At 35.3% G+C, this 20054-nt stretch overlaps 1 protein-coding gene across 1 annotated transcript in view; it reads right to left on the minus strand.

Moving 5' to 3' along the window:
* The window catches only part of LOC101741202 (protein spaetzle 5), a 39347-nt gene extending 24916 nt beyond the window's left edge, over positions 1-14431 (minus strand). Inside the window, exons 1-2 of the mRNA XM_004924733.5 lie at positions 14202-14431; positions 9667-9731 (exon numbers count right to left, since the gene is read on the minus strand). Of these exons, the coding sequence (XP_004924790.1) occupies positions 9667-9717 (51 nt within the window). The 5' untranslated portion in view covers positions 9718-9731; positions 14202-14431. The remainder of the gene's footprint in view (positions 1-9666; positions 9732-14201) is intronic.
* Positions 14432-20054: the final 5623 nt, after the last annotated feature.

Below are 20054 nucleotides of genomic sequence, written 5' to 3' on the forward strand. Positions count from 1 at the left end.
ACCTTTTGGATTAAGAATTCCGTTTTGTTATTTTTTTTAAATACATTTTTTTTATTGCTTCGATCGGTGGACGAGCTCACAGCCCACCTGGTGTTAAGTGGTTACTGGAGCCCATACAACGTAAATGTGCCACCCACCTTGAGACATAAGTTCTAAGGTCTCAGTATAGCTACAACGGCTGCCCTGCCCTTCAAACCGAAACGCATTACTGCTTCACGGCAGAAATAGGCGGGGTGGTGGTACCTACCCGCGCGGACTCAGAAGAGGTCCTACCACCAGTAAATTACTAATATTTACGTATTGCTTACAATACAGCGTCCGCGACAAATTGTTACCGCCCTTTTTGCAGCAAAGCACTCGTGCGTCCTGGTTTCAAGGATGTCTCAAAGTTAGTGCCGACATCCGTGAACTCCAATAACCGCTTCATACGGCTTGCATGGTGCTCATCTGACAATAATAGTCAGATTTCAATTGTTAACCACACGACGCGTTAAGTTCGTCCCTAATACGTATGCATTTTCGTAACTCAAGGACAATCACATCGGATTTTCAAATGAACGGTCCGCTTACGTATTTTGAAACATACTGTAAGTGCATAGCAGTAAATTAAAATGATATGTAATTGAGTGGAATGTAAATACCGATTGGGTTTGCGTGACAATCAATGTAGTTTCGATTTAAACGTCAGATCCTTGCGTAAAACATAACGCAACTATAAAAAAATAGATATTATCGTCTTTTCGCCTTAAAAGTGTAGGTACAATTTCCAAAAATATTCGAAATTGAGTTAATACGCGAAATCATTTGGTATCACCAGTATTTTTCTAATAAATACTGTCAAAAGAGCGTAGTTTAGTTTTTTTTTCCTTTTTTTTTGTTTACCTATGTTTTGACTACTATTAACAAAATTAATACATAATTTTATATTACTTTAACAGACAGATAATGTAACTGGCAAAAAAAAAACGTTGCAAAGATGATTAATATTTAAAAATATCACATATTAAGCCTTTAAAACACTCTCCTGTAAAATTAGTAAGTTTTGAGATTATACAGTTCTAATGCGAGAAGACGATATATTGATTCAATCACAAATTGTTACTAGCCATTAAAATAAAAAAGGTGTAAAGTGAGCCCGCACTGGTATATGCTTGCCAATTTCTACCGCAATGCAGTCATATGTTCCGATTTCAAGGGTCTCACAGCTATTATACAGTTGAGACTTCAATGTCATCTTTCAAGATAAGTGGTGCCGTTCACATTGCGCTGTTTACAGCCTCCAGTATCTTATTACCTGAGAGGGCCATTAAGTATTTTAGAACCAGCTTCAATCAGGATTTGTGACACGAAGATATCGCCTTTCCTGTCTAGATAGACGTTTATCATTATTATCTGAGATTTTTTTATAAATCTCATCTCAGCATTGGAGCAGAGTTTAACCCATTACCTCATCCACAATGCGTTTCCCGAAGTACACTAAAGGAAACCCTTAAATGAGCATGGAAAGCGTCTCTAACGATATATTGTGGCTTGGTTGTGATCGTGCAATTGCTGATGTCCAAAAGCATCATTACTCTTCATCAGATTGCCCATAAGCCCGTGAGCTTTCTAAGATATTAATAAGACATTCTTGGGTCATAACATAAAGTAAATCGTGAATTCGAAGAATGATTTAAACGTGAAATGTAATAAGAATTATGGCACAAACAAAAAATTCCGTTGTTAAATGCAAATAGTAAATTTCGCGGGTGACCTTTGCATAGGTTTGGCTCTGAGGCCACAGCCAAGGGCGCTGGGGGATCACGACCAAACTGTCGAAACCTCGGCAGGGTTGTTAAACAAAAATGATATTACAATGTGTGAAATTTGGGTCTACAAAAAAAGAAAAGAGCTGTTAAAATATAAATAGCTTAATATCAGTATTTTTTTATTTTAGCAATCAAGCGTTCTGATTTTGTAAAGTAGGATTTTTTTTTGGTGGGGGAGGAAATTGCAGGACTTCCGCCATCTACTGGGGATGAAGAGTGGGGCATGTCGGAGTCGAACTGACTAAAACCTCCTGTCACGCAACAACCCACGTTTGAACCTCGCATGACACATAAGTCATGAAAAGGCAAAGGGGGAAAGTGAATCGCTTAGTGCAGAGCACATCTCTTCTATCACCCTCCCCCTCGGGACGCCGGACTAGTGGTCGTCGGCGCCACGACCACCAGGCCTCTCAGTCGGCAGGCTATCCGAAGCCCGCCTAGATGGCGCCGGTTAGAATGGGTTGTAAAGTAGGGTAGCTGTTGTTACAATCATGTTTAGAATTTAGCTTCGTCATTCATAGTGGGTGGTGCCGTTCACGTATTGGCTTACTACCAAAAGGGCTGTGAGTGACAGGCAGAATTTTGGCTGTGTCCCTGGTGTAGGAGGGTAACATTTTCATCTTGACCTCCTGTCTATAATAAAGGGCAATGAAAAAATAAATTCCGTTTTATCATTAAATATTAGCCGATGAAAAGGTCAATGCTTGCGCATGAAAATCAGGGGCCTCTACCATCGATCATCAAAATAAATTGCTGAAAAAACAGTTAAAAATTCAATTAATTTTAATCAATTTTTAAGAGTCGTACATAAAACTGAAAGACAACTTCCTCCTACAAATATATGGAAAAGAAAAATAGCCTTTCATTAAGTATGTTTTAATTTTTGACAACCCTAAGACGTTAAACGTCATCTGTACTTCTTTGTTTAAAACATATGAGACTCTGAGATGTTGTTTATAAAGAAAGCTTTTGTAGGCAGCGGCTTGGTTCTGCCCCTGGCATTGCTGAAGTCCATGGGCAACGGTAACCACTCACCATCAGGTGGGCCGTATGCTCGTCTGCCTACAAGGGCAATAAAAAAAAAAAAAAAAAAAAAAAAAAAAAAAAAAAAAAAAAAAAAAAAAAAAAAAAAAAAAAAAAAAAAAAGCTGTTTAAATCGCGTCATAAAATATTAATTCATTTGTTGTTGAAATCGTTTTTGGATGCATTTTGTGTGACAATAAATACATGTTTCCATTACGAACTTTAACAAGAAAATTGGCTATCTGCCAACATTAAGTTCTAATGGGATCAGTTTTAGTCATAACAAGTTGACTTTTGAGAATAGTAAAATTTTATGGAGTTTCTTAGGATTATTAATTTAAATGATAAATACATACAAAAGAGATTAGGTTCAGCTAATATTGAGTAGATCGACTGAACTTTATTTGATATTTGAATTGTGAAAAATGTCTCTTGTAAGTATTAGCTTTGATTAGTGTTGTAATGTTTATGAGGAATCATAGCCGCTTCACACAAGAGAGTATTTCTCTGTATCTAAAGAACATAAGTACCAGAAACGGTACTAAAAAAAACTAGGGTAATTTGAAGCTTAGGTTCTTTTATAAATCGAACAAGTAATTGCTTGACATTTCGAACCATATCGCAAATATTCACGTCAATAAAGTATGTTATAATATATAGATACTGTAATTTTTTTTATTAAATATTATAACCTAGTATGTCTTTGTATATGTATAATTATGTATTATATAATTCTTCTATGAGTGTGTATATTGTGATCGAACTCCTCCTAAAAAGTTGCACCGATTTTGATGATTTAATTCACGATTTGGTCCACTACAAACTATTTTTTCTTTATAATTATAACATTTATATAAAAAAAAAAAAAATTGTGAAGCTATCCGATTTAAGACTTGTGTACAGGACATCAGTCGATGTCTGACGGGTACACTAGTAAACTATTACATAATATTATTATTTAAAAAAACGCTTCAAACTTCAAGGCAATTCGCATTTAAAATATTATTAATGCGCACTAGATTCTAATCCCAAATAAAGTTCAATGACCCGCTACAGATTAAAAGTTCGCGAAATCTTGTTAAAGTTGGAGGTACAAGGTTAATAGTCGTTTGCGGGGGCGTATATTATGATAATTTTCATAGCAATCGCATTGGAGTCTGTTAGAACTTGGAAATAGGTTCGTTTCGGATATTCAAAACGTTCGACACAATTCAAGGCTCAGTCAGTTCAGCTCAAGTCAGTGGCCCACAAAAAAGGTCTGAATGCCCGTTGGACCTGTATTCTAAAGTTGAACAACCTTGGTCCATATGCCTGGTAATCGTTCTGTCTATTTATTTCTACTAATCATCCATTCCGGGTTATATACATTTCAAATTCAGGCGAGGTCAACGACCTTGTGCGTTACAAGAATTTTTCTTTACCTCATATTACGGATTCTTTAAAATTAAAAGTGTATATGGAATTTATATCATTTTATAGTTCGATACACCTACGTGTTTTTTTTTAATTTTAATATTCTTTTAGCAACTAGGTATCACGTAAGAAATATGTTTTCATTAATGTATTTTTCCTTTCATTTTATCTGAAAAATAAAAATGTAACGAAGGCACGTAAATTATATCTAGTCATAATAAAATTGGTACCGTGACAGACATCGTGACCTTACGCGCACGAAAATGAATGATGCTATGAAGTTAAACAATAGAATTTTTTTTTAAATTATTAAATTTATTTTCATTGGCGTCTCCTGAACTTGAAAGAGACCTGTGACATTTTATGACATATCCGACTTTCATTACGAAACAATTGAATGCGGTAGTCATAAATTTTTTTTTGGAGTATATTGTGGTATTCGTTTCCTTAAGGCAGCAATGGATCGTAAAGCTGAAAGTTGAAGAGTAAGCCTGGAGATAAATCAAGATCAAAAATCAATATTTAGACAAGTGTTATCTATTATGGCTTATTAGGACACAATTGAACCGCATCACCATGAGTGATTCAGAAACCAACTATTTGACCTAAAAATATCAAGTATCCTGGCCACTAAACTAATGTGTAAACATACGGACAAACATGTGTAAGGATACTTATTCTATATGCGAAAGGAATAGGCAGAGAGGTGGTCCACACCAGATCCTTCTTACCCGTATGATCCGATATCTAAATTATATTGAATTGTCTACAAGCTGCTCCCCCCCCCCTCCTTAAAACTGCGAGCAACAACCACTTGGTGCAAATATAAAAATATTATCTAACAATAATCATATATTGGTCCGTTCAATTTGTTTGTCAATAGACTCCGAGGCAGGTGTCAAGTGCGCGTGTCGCTGCGAGTCGCCGTCGTGACGCAACAGAAACGCAACGATATTGCCCACCGAACATATTGTGCTATAGACTGTATTAAATTTAGAAATGGACGATCAGTAATTTTTAAAAATTTAAAGTTTAATGTGACATCTACTTAACTACTTACTACTACTCTACTTAATCTACTTAGACTTAGTCTACTTAATCCCTTCCGTATTATTACTATCTATATACAATGAAACCCATGTACTAACCTGAGAGAACAAACACTCATTTAATTTAAATTTTTTATACAAACAAATACCAAATGATGTCTTTTACTATATATCGACGCTTGAACGGCAAACGTGACTAAGCGACAAGACCTGCTTTGTACATAAATGATATGCAATAACAATATTCGATGCGCAAAAAAAAGCACATTTTTAGGTATATTTCAATCATTTCAAGCCTACAGCTACTAGCTAGGTTCTACTACAGCTAGATTCGTTAAAATATTTTTTTTTCAGGTATTTCAACTTTAAATTAGTCTACTGTAAAGTTCACGCATTGTCGCTTAGTCACGTTTGCCTTTCAAGCGTCGATATATATTTTAATAATAAAAAAATATTTCAACAAATACTATCATTAAAAATCATGAAGAATTTACCACATAGCTGGTCTAAAGCGATTACCGGAGCATTTGGACGTCTCGACGTGAAATCTTGAGACGTAAGCCAAAGTTTCCTTAAGCGCTCTCAACGCAGCCATAATTAGTACCAAATACGAAAGAATTCAGTAAGGATGCACACAGAATGTGATTAATCATTCCATAATACGTGAACTTAAACAACTCACTCTGGGCTTATGAACTAATTTAGATTATTTTCTATTTTCCTTTAACTACTCATGCTATCGAGTAAGCATTAAGTTGAAAGTTTAATACGACATCATAAATCATAGAAAAGGCATACTTTAAAAAAATATAAATATTAATTTCACTTCTAAAACTTCTATAACCAAATCTCTCTTCGCCAGACGCACAGTTTTCCTGATACGAGAAATTTCGTTTTAGAGAAGCTATTTGTGAAGGTCGCATCGTGGTTTTTATGATTGAGGTGAAGTGGCTACTGAAGTGTTTAAATGTAATGCAATACCACACAAATAAGAAGTTGAGTATAGTATTTTTTTTATTGCTTAGATGGGTGGACGAGCTCACAGCCCACCTGGCGTTAAGTGGTTACTGTAGTCCATGGACATCTACAACGTAAATGCGCCACCCACCTTGAGATATAAGTTCTAAGGTATCAGTATAGTTACAACGGCTGCCCCACCCTAAAAGTCGAAACGCATTACTGCTTCACGGTAGAAATAGGCGGGGAGGTAGTACCTACCCCGTGCGGACTGACGTGAGGTCCTACCACCAGTAGTATGTTTGAATATATTTACTACTGTATTATAATTTACTCGTATTGACTACCGTAAATCGCACTCACAGGTATCATCATGTCTATTTCTGACGCGAGACAGTCACGTGTTCTGGTTAACAAGGATGGGATGACAATTACACAACACACTGATAACTTTGATCCTGTGTCTGAGGATTAGTATCGGCATTTCGTTGTGATATTACGGACTCCGATAACTTTTGTTCACCAGGTGGACTATAACATCTTCTATGTAGGGCCCGGAGTAAAGCACGTAGACCAAGATCGCGATGGCGAAAACACATCATTTCGGATCCTCCCGATCCACTAACGATGCTTTTAGGTACCTCAAGCACCGGTCATTGTTCCCGTCGAATCCGTCGCTTGCGACGAAAGGCTCGACGAGTAAATTAACCCACAGACACAGCCCACTGAGTTTCCCGCCGGATCTTCTCAGTGGGTCGCGTTTCCGATCCGGTGGTAGATTCTGCGAAGCACGGCTCTTGCTAGGGTTAGCGTGTTAGCAACGTCATCAGGTTTGAGCCCCGTGAGCTCACCTACATGTTAGGGCAATGCTGAAATAGCCTCTCAAGGCTATCAGCATAGGTAGGAAGAAAAACAAAAACGTGTGGCACTCGGGAACTGCCGCGGTAAAGCTATTGCATGGCATTTTTTATCATCTTATGCAATTATAATTAGACAATGATAATTTAATATTAAAACAATAATAAAACAAGACCACGCTATATTAAACATTAATAAAAGCAAAACATTAACTGTCCCCTTCACACTCATAAGCTAGACCGCGCGAGAGAGAGATGGGCAGACTTTTCATGATGTGCATGCAGTGTGACGTCACGCCACGCGCTTATTCAGAAACATTACACAAGCGCAACGTGTGAATGTGTTGAACGCGAGCTACATGGTAGGCGGAGTGAGGGGTGTTAGGTTTTTTTCGTTACGGAATTTCATGATTCGGTCGCCGCGCTCAAGTCCCGCGATAAAAGCTATGCAATAGCTTAAAAGATGGCAAAATACTGTTAAAGCCCTCTGCTCCACTTCGGGAACTTAGGACTTTAATGACGATGATGATCATGAAATTACATTTATTGTTTTATAAGTGAATTAGACAAAATCATTTTATTTATATTTATTCAGCTTCGTGATTAATGAGTAGAATTTATACGTTCAGCGACTATTTGAATGATAATATCGCGTGGGCTTGAAATTGTGCTCCACACAGCAACAATACAGAACTAATTTGTCGCGCTGCTGTGAACCGCGGAGACCTGTTTTGGTTATACATATTCCTTTTGTTTCTTTTCATTTGACAAATGTAGCATATTCGATATAGATACCTAGTATTTTTTTTATTGCTTAGATGGGTGGACGAGCTCACAGCCCATCTGGTGTTAAGTGGTTACTGGAGCCCATAGACATCTACAACGTAAATGCGCCACCCACCTTGAGAAATAAGTTCTAAGGTCTCAGTATAGTTACAACGGCTGCCCTACCCTTCAAACCGAAACGCATTACTGCTTCACGGCAGAAATAGGCAGGGCGGTGGTACCTACCCCTAGTATCTTGGAAAAGACAAGCTCTAAGTTTCTTGCCGATTCTTCTCAGTCGTTAAAATGCATACCGTATCGGTGGTAAAGAATTTGAATGTGCTTAAGGAGTGGGTACTGGTATAAAAGCATTTTGATTTATATCTATCTCGATATGACACATACCGATTAAAAAGTCGATAGAAAAGTTGACGATATTTATTTTGTAAATACATTTTTACAAAAATTATATAAATATTTAGCCATACATATTATGATTAAAAACACCATACCCTTCTCCAGCAGGGATACTGAAGTGTTTAAAATGTGGGAAATCGTAAAATAAATGCGAGTTTAAACGCTAAAGTTGATTTAAAACTATATTTATTTAAATCGTATCGTAAATTTGAATATTACGGTTTTCTTGTCATACCAGATCGAGAGCAAGATGACATTTAAACTTCTTTGCACTTCTTACATACCATCTTTGGCCTTAATGGTTTTAAGTATATAAGTATACTATTAAGTTTTTCACATGTGTTATGGAAGTTTCAAAGATATACGAGATTATAGCAAATACACTCAGATTTTGAATACTCGATACCTTTTAAATAAATAAATAAATATTTACTAACAATCACGCCACGTTGACTGGTCCCGTGATAAGTTCATAAAGAACTTGTGTTACAGGTACCAGATAACGGATATAAATGTAAGATTTTTATTATACACATACATATATTTAATATACATCCATAACCCTGGAAAAGACATTTATATTTATCATACAAATATCTTCCCTTGGCGGGATTCGAACCCGCGACCCCCTTGTGTAGTGACCATGTCACTTACCACTACACCAGACGGCCGTTAAAGAATTGGTGACCGTTATATGGATTTCGTTTACGTAATCTTTTATTGAAATACAAGCAAGTATTGCATATTCTGTTACAACAATGTATAAACTTGAATAAATCTAATAATAAACGAAGTGGAACCAAAGGAGTACAATTCGTAAACCAACAAACACGAGAACCAGACAGACAGCAATGAGTCATATGAAACTGTTAGCCAGTTCATTTGTTACGATTTGTTCCGCACCCCTGTTGCGAACCAAGGTCGGAGGCTAAATCAATTAAAGTCACCATTATATTTAGGTTCCGAAGTTAAACTGGTTTTAGCTGATATTTTAGATTGAACGATTCTCTTTTGGTATGGTTCAGGTGTTTTTTGCTGTCGAAAATTGAGAGCAAAGTAAAATTTCAACATCCAAATATTTAAAAATCTTTAGCAATATAATTAAAACTACTTTTACGGTGCAATGTTGGGTATTTTATTATCATTGTAATATTATTTCCGATATTTATGTGGTCACAGCTGTCATTAGGTTGGTAATAATCCCCAAAGCTAAAAAGTTTTACGCAATAGTATTTTCAACAATAAATCGATGGTGTCACGTCTTTATAGAATTATTGAAGTAAATATTAAAATAAATTATCTTCTCGTTTTATTTCATCATTTATACATACTATTTTTTGTTTAGTCTTTACTCTTGTAAATACTTATTTTACTTACCAATAAAACAGTCCGCAGATGCAAACTGAGCCGCCTCATTTTGGTGGCCATCCGCGAATCAGGCTCTGAAAATTAAATATCAAGTTATGAATAATGTAAGCAGTTTCATATTTGGTCAATGAAAATTTCTCGATGAAGACCTAATCGACCTAATCTTGGACATTCCCGATTTTTTTTATTGCCCTTGTAGGCAGACGAGCACACGGCCCACCTGATGGTGAGTGGTTACCGTCGCCCATGGACTTCAGCAATGCCAGGAGCAGAGCCAAGCCGCTGCCTACCGCTTAATACTCTCCACAAGCCTCGTTTGAAGATGGACATGTCATAGCGCTCGGGAAACACCGTAGAGGGGAGCTCATTCCATAGCCGGTTGGTACGTGGCAATCGGAGGTACATCTGTGTACATTGACAATAAAAAACCTCTGCTACCATTTGCTAGTATTTTCCTGACTTATGACCCCTAAGCTCCTGTCTTAATTGTTTATGGAAGAGCATATTGGTTCATCGCAGATAAAAACTGACTTTTTGCCTATGTGTATCGCTAAACTAATGTAATCTTCGCTTGGCAACACTAGGTGAGGCCGTCAAATTTTCATCCTATGATTATTCGCTAAAAGATTGAAAACCACAGATATTGATTGAACTGACATACAAAATAGTCACAGGGTTATAATTAATTTTTCAATTAAAATCATTTCATAAACATGAATGCGCCTTGCCCTAAATACAAACTAGTGTTCGCCCACGCACTGCATATATCAACTAAGTTACACTTTTCAATAATCGTTATCATAAATTACTAATTATTAAACATCAGACACGGTATTGATTAATAAGTTTTTTTTTGATTCGTTCTTAATAATTCAGAAAATTATTAAAAAAATACCTAGCAGCTGTCAAAAATTCTGGAACATTTCTTGCATCCAAAATATAAATTGTAAAATTATGATTGATATAATGATTGACTTAAATATCTATTTTTAAATTATTTTTACGGCTTAATTTCATATTTCATAATACTATAAACGAACATATTTTTATGAATAAGCTTTTATATTTTAGGGTTTTTGTTCGAATCATTCTATCTAAATTTATTATTTATTATCTAAGTTTATTATTTAAACATTATTTATTATCTAAGTTTACCGAAAGTAGAATTTAGTAGTATTATACTATATGTATAAAGTGTCAGCTCCCCGACCTAGTTATTACAGAATAAGCAACCGTCCTTGGTAGGGCTGATTGTTTTGTAATATGCTATTTATTATGACGAGCACGTTGCGTTACGCGCACTCATCTATTGTACCATACGTGTTTTAAAAAACCCATCTTCATGACTTTGGCTTGGTAGACACATTTTTATTGGTACAACTACAACATAAATGATGTGAGCTTAGGGGTACAATTTTTTTTATTTTTTTTATTGCTGGGTTGGTTGGACGAGCTTACAGCCCGCCTGGTGTTAAGTGATTACCGGAGCCCATAGACATCTAAAACGTAAATGCGCCACCCACCTTGAGATATAAGTTCTAAGGTCTCAAGTATAGTTACACGCTTCATACATTGTCATGTCTCGTATACCACTGTACGTATGTTGCCCAGTCAACTTGCACATTGTGTATGAATTGGTATGATAAGCAAACAGTCTGTATTCTTTTTTTCGAAAACCGCTTTCATACGGATTCTTTGTTAGCCATTTTTTCAAGGGATTCTTATTTAAATTAAAAAGGAGCTGTTCTTTGTAATTTGAGAATATCATACTGCTTTTGAAGAAGAAGAAGAAGAAAATCTTTATTCGCCAGAAATATAGTTTACAAGATATTATGGATATAGGACATAGTTTCATATATTTCGCCTGTTTAGGCATGCGAAAATTTAACTTATTTTTATATTAATTCTAACACAAAATTTACTAAATCTGTCTATTTTTACATTCTATCACTTCTTATTCTAATATTTTCGGAATTCGCCTTACCGGTATAATATATTACCGGTATAATACTTATATTATAAAGCTGAAGAGTTTGTTTGTTTGAACGCGCTAATCTCAGGAACTACTGATCCGATTTGAAAAATATATTTTAGTGTCAGATAGGTCATTTATTGAGGAAGGCTATATAACTATACAACATCAGGCTATATAAAAAACATCACGCTACGACCAATACAAGCGGAACACCAATAAATAATATTTCCAAATCGGGGTGTTTTTCCCTTTTGAGAGCTTCCGCTGCGTGCGCCACGGAAACGGTTAAATCAAAGTTAATGAAAATATAACATTTTTGACTAATTCATCAACCAGCTGCCAGTTTTATAAACATTATTATTTAACGGGTTCTAATCACAATTTTTACATGTAAAAAGGCCGCGATAGTTCGACGAAAGCAAGTGAACTGAGTAAATGACTCGGACTACATTAAATGACATGAGTAAATGACTCGGATTACATTAAATGACATGAGTAAATGATAGGATTTGTTCTTCACGTAAAAACGAAAACAAGCCTTAACGCAGATTGGATAGACAATACAGATTGGGATCGAAATGGAACGCCGCCACGCCGTGATGAAGTAATCAGGATCCAATTTACTCCAGATATGTAGTTGAATACGACAAAATTAGCAAATATATCTAGTTACATTGTTTTTAATTCATTTATCAAATATATTTATCACACATTTCATAGATTTTTAAATTCAGTTTAAAATTCTAAATTATAACCAAGTTTCTAAAATTACAGTTTCAAAACGGGACATACGAAATCAAGAATTTTCTTTGAGAAAACAACTGAAGAAATAAAATAGGTTATAATAAATAAATAAATATATGTATAATAATAATAAAGAAAGAAAAAAAAATACAAAGTATACTGTATGATTTAAAATAATACCTAACTTAAGCTACTAAACATGATAATATATAATACATAAAATGTTAATTTACATAAAAATATTATATAATTAATAAATGATACAATGTACGGATGTACTCAAAAATACATAAATATATTAACATGTTTATTAATAATTATTTAATTAATTAAGGATTACGGTGTGAATTAGTCCTATTTATGACAACAATAAAAACCAAGGTACCAACACCAAGGTGACAACAATATGAACCTTATTTAAGACAGTGTGGTACTCGATTGTTTCTAAAAAAGTTTAGGTTATATACGCTGCCTCATTCACACGATAATCACACTTTAATTACACTTTAACATCCGTTTGGTTACAATCCGTATTCATGTTGTAATTACGCAAATAAAAATTGCTAATTACTTTGTCGGCTCAAATATAAACATGTGTTCATCTATATATGAATACGTGAAGCAAAAACTTTGTATCCCTTTTTACGAAAATTGCGCGGACGGAGGAGTATGAAATTTTCCACATTTATAAAGAAAATAGAGAAGAAGTGCACAATGCTAATATTTTTTTTAAATAATGTATAAAAGATACATTAAGTCAATAAAGAAAACATTACACACACTACATACCATGTATTTGACGCACACACGCATGCATATGTACTATTTATTGTCAAACCTTTGTTCTTGACGTCTGTGTTCAAATTAAGAATAGATTAAATATTGTTTGTCTTTATTAATATGTTTTTATAGTGTAACCTTGGCGAAATTTGTGATTATAGAAGTATAAAATATAATTATAATAGTGTACAAACTTACAATTCCAATTAATTATAGTCGAATTTCGACTACTGCGGGACCTCTAGTTATATTTAAATCAAGTACATAAACCTTCGGATTCACCAAGCTATAAACTGATTGATGGTGCCTTACACCGGCCCGCCACAACCACCGGCTTACCCCGTAATGACGGACTCCACAAACATGTGTTATATATAAACAATTTATGGTTGTTCGCAAGAAATGTGATCTTAGTCTGATTTATATTTTAATAATTAACAATTACAAGAATGTGTATTGAAGCTTAAAACGTAGTATAGCGTCTTCGTAATATTTTGCGAAATATATATTTTTTTAAATAAAAAGCGTGTAAATGCGAAGAGATTTCATTTAGGTGAGAGTTCTAGTAAGAAGAATAGTGATAACATAAAAAAAATAACATTACAATACAACATTAAAAAACTAAATATACTTAAAGTAAAACTAAAGTAATCATATAAAATCTCCCCAAAATATCAACCAGTCTTTATTCTCATTCCTAATTTCGATAATACCCAATCTTTTAATTTCGGATCAAGGGAAAAACAGAGCTTTATCAAAAGTTTAACTTTGCACTTAGCTTCAATAACAAAGCTTCGAGATTATTAAAATACACAAAAAGCGTATCGTTTGGTTTTCAGCTTTCACTTAATTATGAGGAAAACAGAATTGATGTAAAATACATCAATCGTATCAGTATCATAACTTTATCTTTGCAACTTTTTTTATGCAAGTTTTGCCAAAAAAAACTACATCTATACAATAACAAAAAAAATTAAACTCTATAATAGAATTCGCATCGAATATGTATACTAAAAGTGAAACTTCAAAATGATAGGTGACATACCAAAAATTCGGAAAGACACTGGCACTCACAGATAAGAAAAGAAAAAATAAAACAGCTAATCGATATTCAAAAATTCGTAAATAAGCCACGGAACAGGGGTCACAAGATATCGTATTATCGTAGGCGGAACGTCTTACGAACGAGCATGTCAGCGGTGTGTTAGAACGCGCGCAACCGCCTTTAGGTTGCGTTTGACACTGACTAGTGACTACTGAAGTCCACAGTAAGCTGGCGGGCCAGTCGTGTGCTAATCGTAGACACACCTCGCATAATCAAGTGAGATATATACAGAGATGTTTCTTAATCAGTGTAAAATAATTAATATCAGTTTTTTTTTTTAATTGCCTTTGTAGGCAGACGAGCATACGGCCCACCTGATGGTGAGTGGTTACCGTTGCCCATGAACTTCAGCAATGCCAAGGGCAGAGCGAAGCTGCTGCCTACCGCAAAAGCCGCTGCCTACCGCCCAAGCCGCTGCCTACCGCCCAAGCCGCTGTCTACCGCCCAAGCCGCTGCCTACCGCCCAAGCCGCTGCCTACCGGCCAAACCGCTGCCTACCGCCCAAGCCGCTGCCTACCGCATTGTCGTCCTGTTGCACATACAGACACATACAGCGTTTTCCGAGTTGGCTTATGTTAATTTCCATATTAATACGGTTTGTTGCACCAATTCGAAGAGTCTATGTTGAATAAGGTGCATAATATTTCCATACGTAATGGAATAAATTACAAATTTTCCATGACTAAAAGGTAAAAATATATCTCATCGTACTTAAACTTTTAGGTTAAACAGAGTTCTATTACTAAAGATATTTGTCTGACGAACCAACCAACGAACCCAAGAATATGAGTATTAGCGTGTCACATTTTATTGGTATATCTGTATTTTTATTATAAATAATCATTATATCCAAATGTACATATAGAGATGTCCAATAAAGAAAAAATAACTCTTCCGATTAGATCCGATTCGAAACTTAGTAAAGCAGCGTACATACTAGAACCATCTTTTTAATTTGTGCACAATTCATGTATATAAAATTGAATTCATTGTTTTAATTAAAAAAAGCTATTAAAGGCACTCAACCGAATTTAAAGTAGTCAATAATATTATTAAAATATAAAAACTCGACTCTCATAAAACATAATTTTTGTCACACCAAAATAAGCTTGTGTCACACCAAACGGCTCTGTATAATACAAAAGCTACACCTGACATAGCCAACCCACTTACAAAGGTAAAGAAAGCAATACTTATTTTATCCTTAAACTTCCCTCTAGTCCACGTGTTCTTCCTTGTAATTTAACTAATGCAATCGACATAAATAAAGACATATTGAAATTTTCAAATAAGTACAAGTAATAAGTAACATAAATATGCTACTGAGCACATATATACTTTTATTTACATTAAGATTTGCGCTTACGTTTCTATGCTATTCAAACACTGACACGTAATCCATGTAAATACTAAAACTAAATGCTAGTAAGTGTGAGTGTGGTTAGGCGTAATGTTCCTTAAAATTTGTATAACGATTTAGGCTAAATGAAATTGGAAAAGGGGTCTGGGAAATAAGGAAATTCAAAATGGCTTCAATTTATTTTTTTAATTAGAATTAAAAAATTAAATTAAATAGCTAATCCTATAAATAATAAATAGCTAATCCCAAAGAGACTCAATCCCAAAGAGACTAGAGAGTCTCTTTGGGATCAGCTAGGGATTAGTTATTATAAGACAATCTGCGCGTTCCTTCACTAATTTATGCTAATGGCATATATATTTTTTAATGCATAGATGGGTGGACGAGCTCACGGCCCACCTGATGTTAAGTAGTTACCGGAGCCCATAGACATCTATAACGTAAATACTGCCACCCACCCCGAGACATGAGTTCTAAGGTCTCAGTATAATTACAAGGGCTGCCCCACCCTTCAAACCGAAACGCATTACTGCTTCACGGCAGAAATACGCAGAGTGGTGGTACCTACCTGTGCGGACTCACAAGAGGTCCTACCACCAGCTAAAATTAATAGTTAGGTTAACTATTTTATTAGTCAAATATTGCCCGTAGAAACAACTTACGTCAATGTTAGTTTTTTATTATCCTGATTCAAGATTAAAATTGAGCATAGACCGTTATATAACAATAAAATAAAACACCCGTGATTTCAACTTCGCATCAGACGAGAGGTTACGGGAACGTTGTAATTCCATCGTAGTTTTATTTCGTGGGTCCACTGCATTAGCGATCTTCACGTGCTTCCGTCTATTGCAACAACAACACGTTGTTGTAAAGTACACTTTGAAGCATGAACATGTTTCGGCATCGTTGTGAAAGTAAAATGATTCACATATGATTTAATCGGACTAATCGCGGTTGGTATTCAGATCGTGTTCGATGTTCTATGGGCAGATGTCGACGACTAAACCGAAGCTAATAAAACTAGCCTTAAAAGGAATTAAATTGCTTTCCCTTTTTATTCAGATTCGCTAGTGACGCGTACGGAATTCTAAATTGTTATCTTTGCAATACTCTTGTTCGTGTCTGTGTCCAAATGTGAACGATTTTATGTTTTATTTTTTTATTAATTTAGTTTAAAATAAATAAAAATAAAGATTAACTTTTGTAGTCCTATTCTGTATATTATAAGTAAATATACATTATTTAAAAACACGACGTACAAACCGTTTGTGAAATTATTAACTACGTTACGAAAGTGCTAATAATATTTAGTCTATATAATACTGTTATATTACAATTGTAAATAATAAAATAAGAAAATATATCAAAAATGTTTTTCATAAATTTTCAATGTTGGTGTAATTTACGATACGTCATCATCAAATATGTAATTATCAAAAAATAAATAGGTTCATAATCCCTTACATAATTTTTGTATGTTTCATTTAATTCCACTAAATATTTAATGAAATATGGATTATACTACTACTACTACTACTATACTGTACTAACTATCCTAAAATAAATTAAATCATGACATAAATTAGATTAGTTCAATGGAAACGTGCACAAGCGTACGACAAATGAAACAAGATTTAGCTTTATGTAACTCGCTCGTGGGAACCATCGGTACAATAGTTTTGCATAGAAGTACCCCACCCACAGAGACGCACTTCCTTGACGACACACGACCTATTCAACTTAGACATTACTCATCTGGTCTAATTATTAAGCTGATTGCGATAACTAGTACCACAGCATAACAATTAATTTGTTTTACTGGTTCCTTTTAAAACAGTGTGCTTAGTGCAAGTTCTTTAACTTCTCGATCGCGTAAAAGTTAACTCAAATTTGTATGGAGTTCGAACAGCGCCCCTACGTTTGCCGCTAGGGGCGCTGTTCCACTTCAGTGTGCTTAGTGCGAGTTTTTTAACGTTCTCGATAGCGTAAAAGTTAAGTGAAATTTGTATGGAGTTGGAACATTTGCCTACGTTTTCCGCTAGGGGCGTTGTCCCAACTGCATAGAAATTCAAATTTTTGCGATATCGAGAACGTTAAAAAAAACTCGCACTAAGCACACAAGAGTATTAAGCACTAACTAACTTTGATTGCCACCAATAGATATTAACAAGGTACATGCAGCAACCGTTGAGACATAAGGATTTTTTTTCGGGCTGGGGGCCGCACATACTACGAGATCCCCGCGCCTAGGGGGCGCATGGGTTATGTAGGACTGGTTGGCGACTGCGAACCGCATGCCCAAGGATGTTTTAGGGCCCTACTGCACTAAACGACACCCCTGCACACTGACACCGACGTCCGATCTCCGCCCGGGGTTCCCGTGATCAATACTACAACCAGACTCGTGGCGCTCCTAGGACGTCCGGCCGATGGGTCGTCGAAGCGATAGTCGACGTCCAACGACACTGGTCTCCGCAGTACGGCGGGGCTACCAGGCGATACCGCTAGTGTTCCGGGATACCCCGCTGGGTGAGACATAAGTTCTGAGTCAACTTTAATATCATTGTTTAAATATAACCTTAGGCTATTTCATTTTACGGCTAAAAATTGGCAAAAGAAGAAACACTTGTTTGTTAACCGAAATATAAAAAAATTAGAACGTTATTAATTCGAGTGCATTCTTTTGTGCGTTTTATTTCAGGCTTCTTTTCTATGTGAATCGATTTTGATGGTTTTTTTTAGGGACATGTTGTCCCCTTTTTTTTAAATCCGACCACTACTTTGATAATGCAATTTAACTGACTTCCACTACATCAATATTATTTCATTTTGTTGAGGGCATTTTCTTTTTTATTATATTTTGTTTATTTTATTTTATTTATTGTTGTATTATTCTTGAATAGCACTCGTTAATGTAGGCAAATCAAGGGTCTCCATGAGTTTTCGTTAAAGGTGACTTGAAAGAGTATGACAAGCCCTAGCAACGGAGGAAAGAAAACCGTGAAATTTTACGAAATGTTAAAAACGGATGTTGAACCTTCGGATCAATAGAGATCCTTCGAAAGCAGGACAACAATGAGTTTAACGTTAATGGTACGTTCATTGTTATTTTAGTTGTGTTACGGTGTGATACATTATTGTCATTGTTCGACCGTTGCCAACCATGAAATGTCTTAATTGTTTAGACCACCTAACGTTAGTGGTATCTTAAGACAACAAGGTCAATCAAGGTCAAGGACGTAATTGTGTTGTATAGACTTCAGTCTCATTAAAAAACATTTCTTTTCGATATCGAGTCGAAAGAACCCGCTCCTCACTGCGACCACTTTTTTATTGCTTAGATCGGTGGACGAGCTCACAGCCCACCTGGTGTTAAGTGGTTACTGGAGCCCATAGACATCAACAACGTAAACGCGCCACCTACCTTGAGATATAAGTTCTGAGGTCTCAGTATAGTTTTTTTTTTTTTTTTTTTTTTTTTTTTATCCTCATGGATACCCAAGGGCCCGGGCCAAAGGGCATGCCCGACTCCACTGAGGAAGTGTCCTCAGTGACCTACGGACTAAAACCTCCCTCCTAGTTATCTGTCCCTTTTCATTATGGGACAACCTTTATCCCTGTGTTAGTCATTAGCCATTATTATTATTATCATAATTATTTTTTTTATTTATTTTTTTTTTTTATTATTATTTTTTAAATTTTTTTTTTATTTTTTTTTTTTTTATTATTATTGTTATTATTATTATTATTATAATTTTTTTTTATTATTATTATTATTATTATATATTTTTTTTGTTTGTTAATGATATGGAATAAATTTTTTGTCAAAAATTGAATTACAATCAATTAGAATTTAAATTAGGATAAAATTAGAATTAAACTTAAAGTAACTTTTATGGGTCCCAAGTCCAGGCCCCCGGACAGAGACGTTTACGTTATCATCACATTCTTCATTCATTATTAATCTATAGCGTATTTCATTATACTATTATTTCTGTTGTTGGCAATTTTTATACTGTTTATAGCGAATTTCAGGAACGCTTCTCTAGCACTGTCGTCCTCGATAATACTGGGGAAGTTTTGAGCGACCATGGCAAAGTCCAAGATCTGTTCTGTTTCTATGCGTCTAAATCCGAATCTAGGACATTCTGTTAGAATGTGGAGGACAGTTTCACAGACCCCGCCATCACACTCACAGTAGGGATTGCTTCTGAGTTTGAACCTAAATAGATATTCGCCGAACCCACCGTGGCCAGTTAAGAGCTGTGCTATGATGTTGTTAACTTTCATTTTACTAAGTATCTTGTGGGCGCGGCGAACATCTACAAAGAACATCTTTGTAGTCATTCCCGTCGTTGCCTCAGTATATCTTTGTTGCCATTTGTCTATGGTGGTTTGCCTTAGTGTGTGTCGTACATATGATAGTGGGA

Source organism: Bombyx mori, chromosome 22 (assembly GCF_030269925.1).
Source record: "Bombyx mori chromosome 22, ASM3026992v2".
NCBI lineage: Eukaryota > Metazoa > Arthropoda > Insecta > Lepidoptera > Bombycidae > Bombyx > Bombyx mori.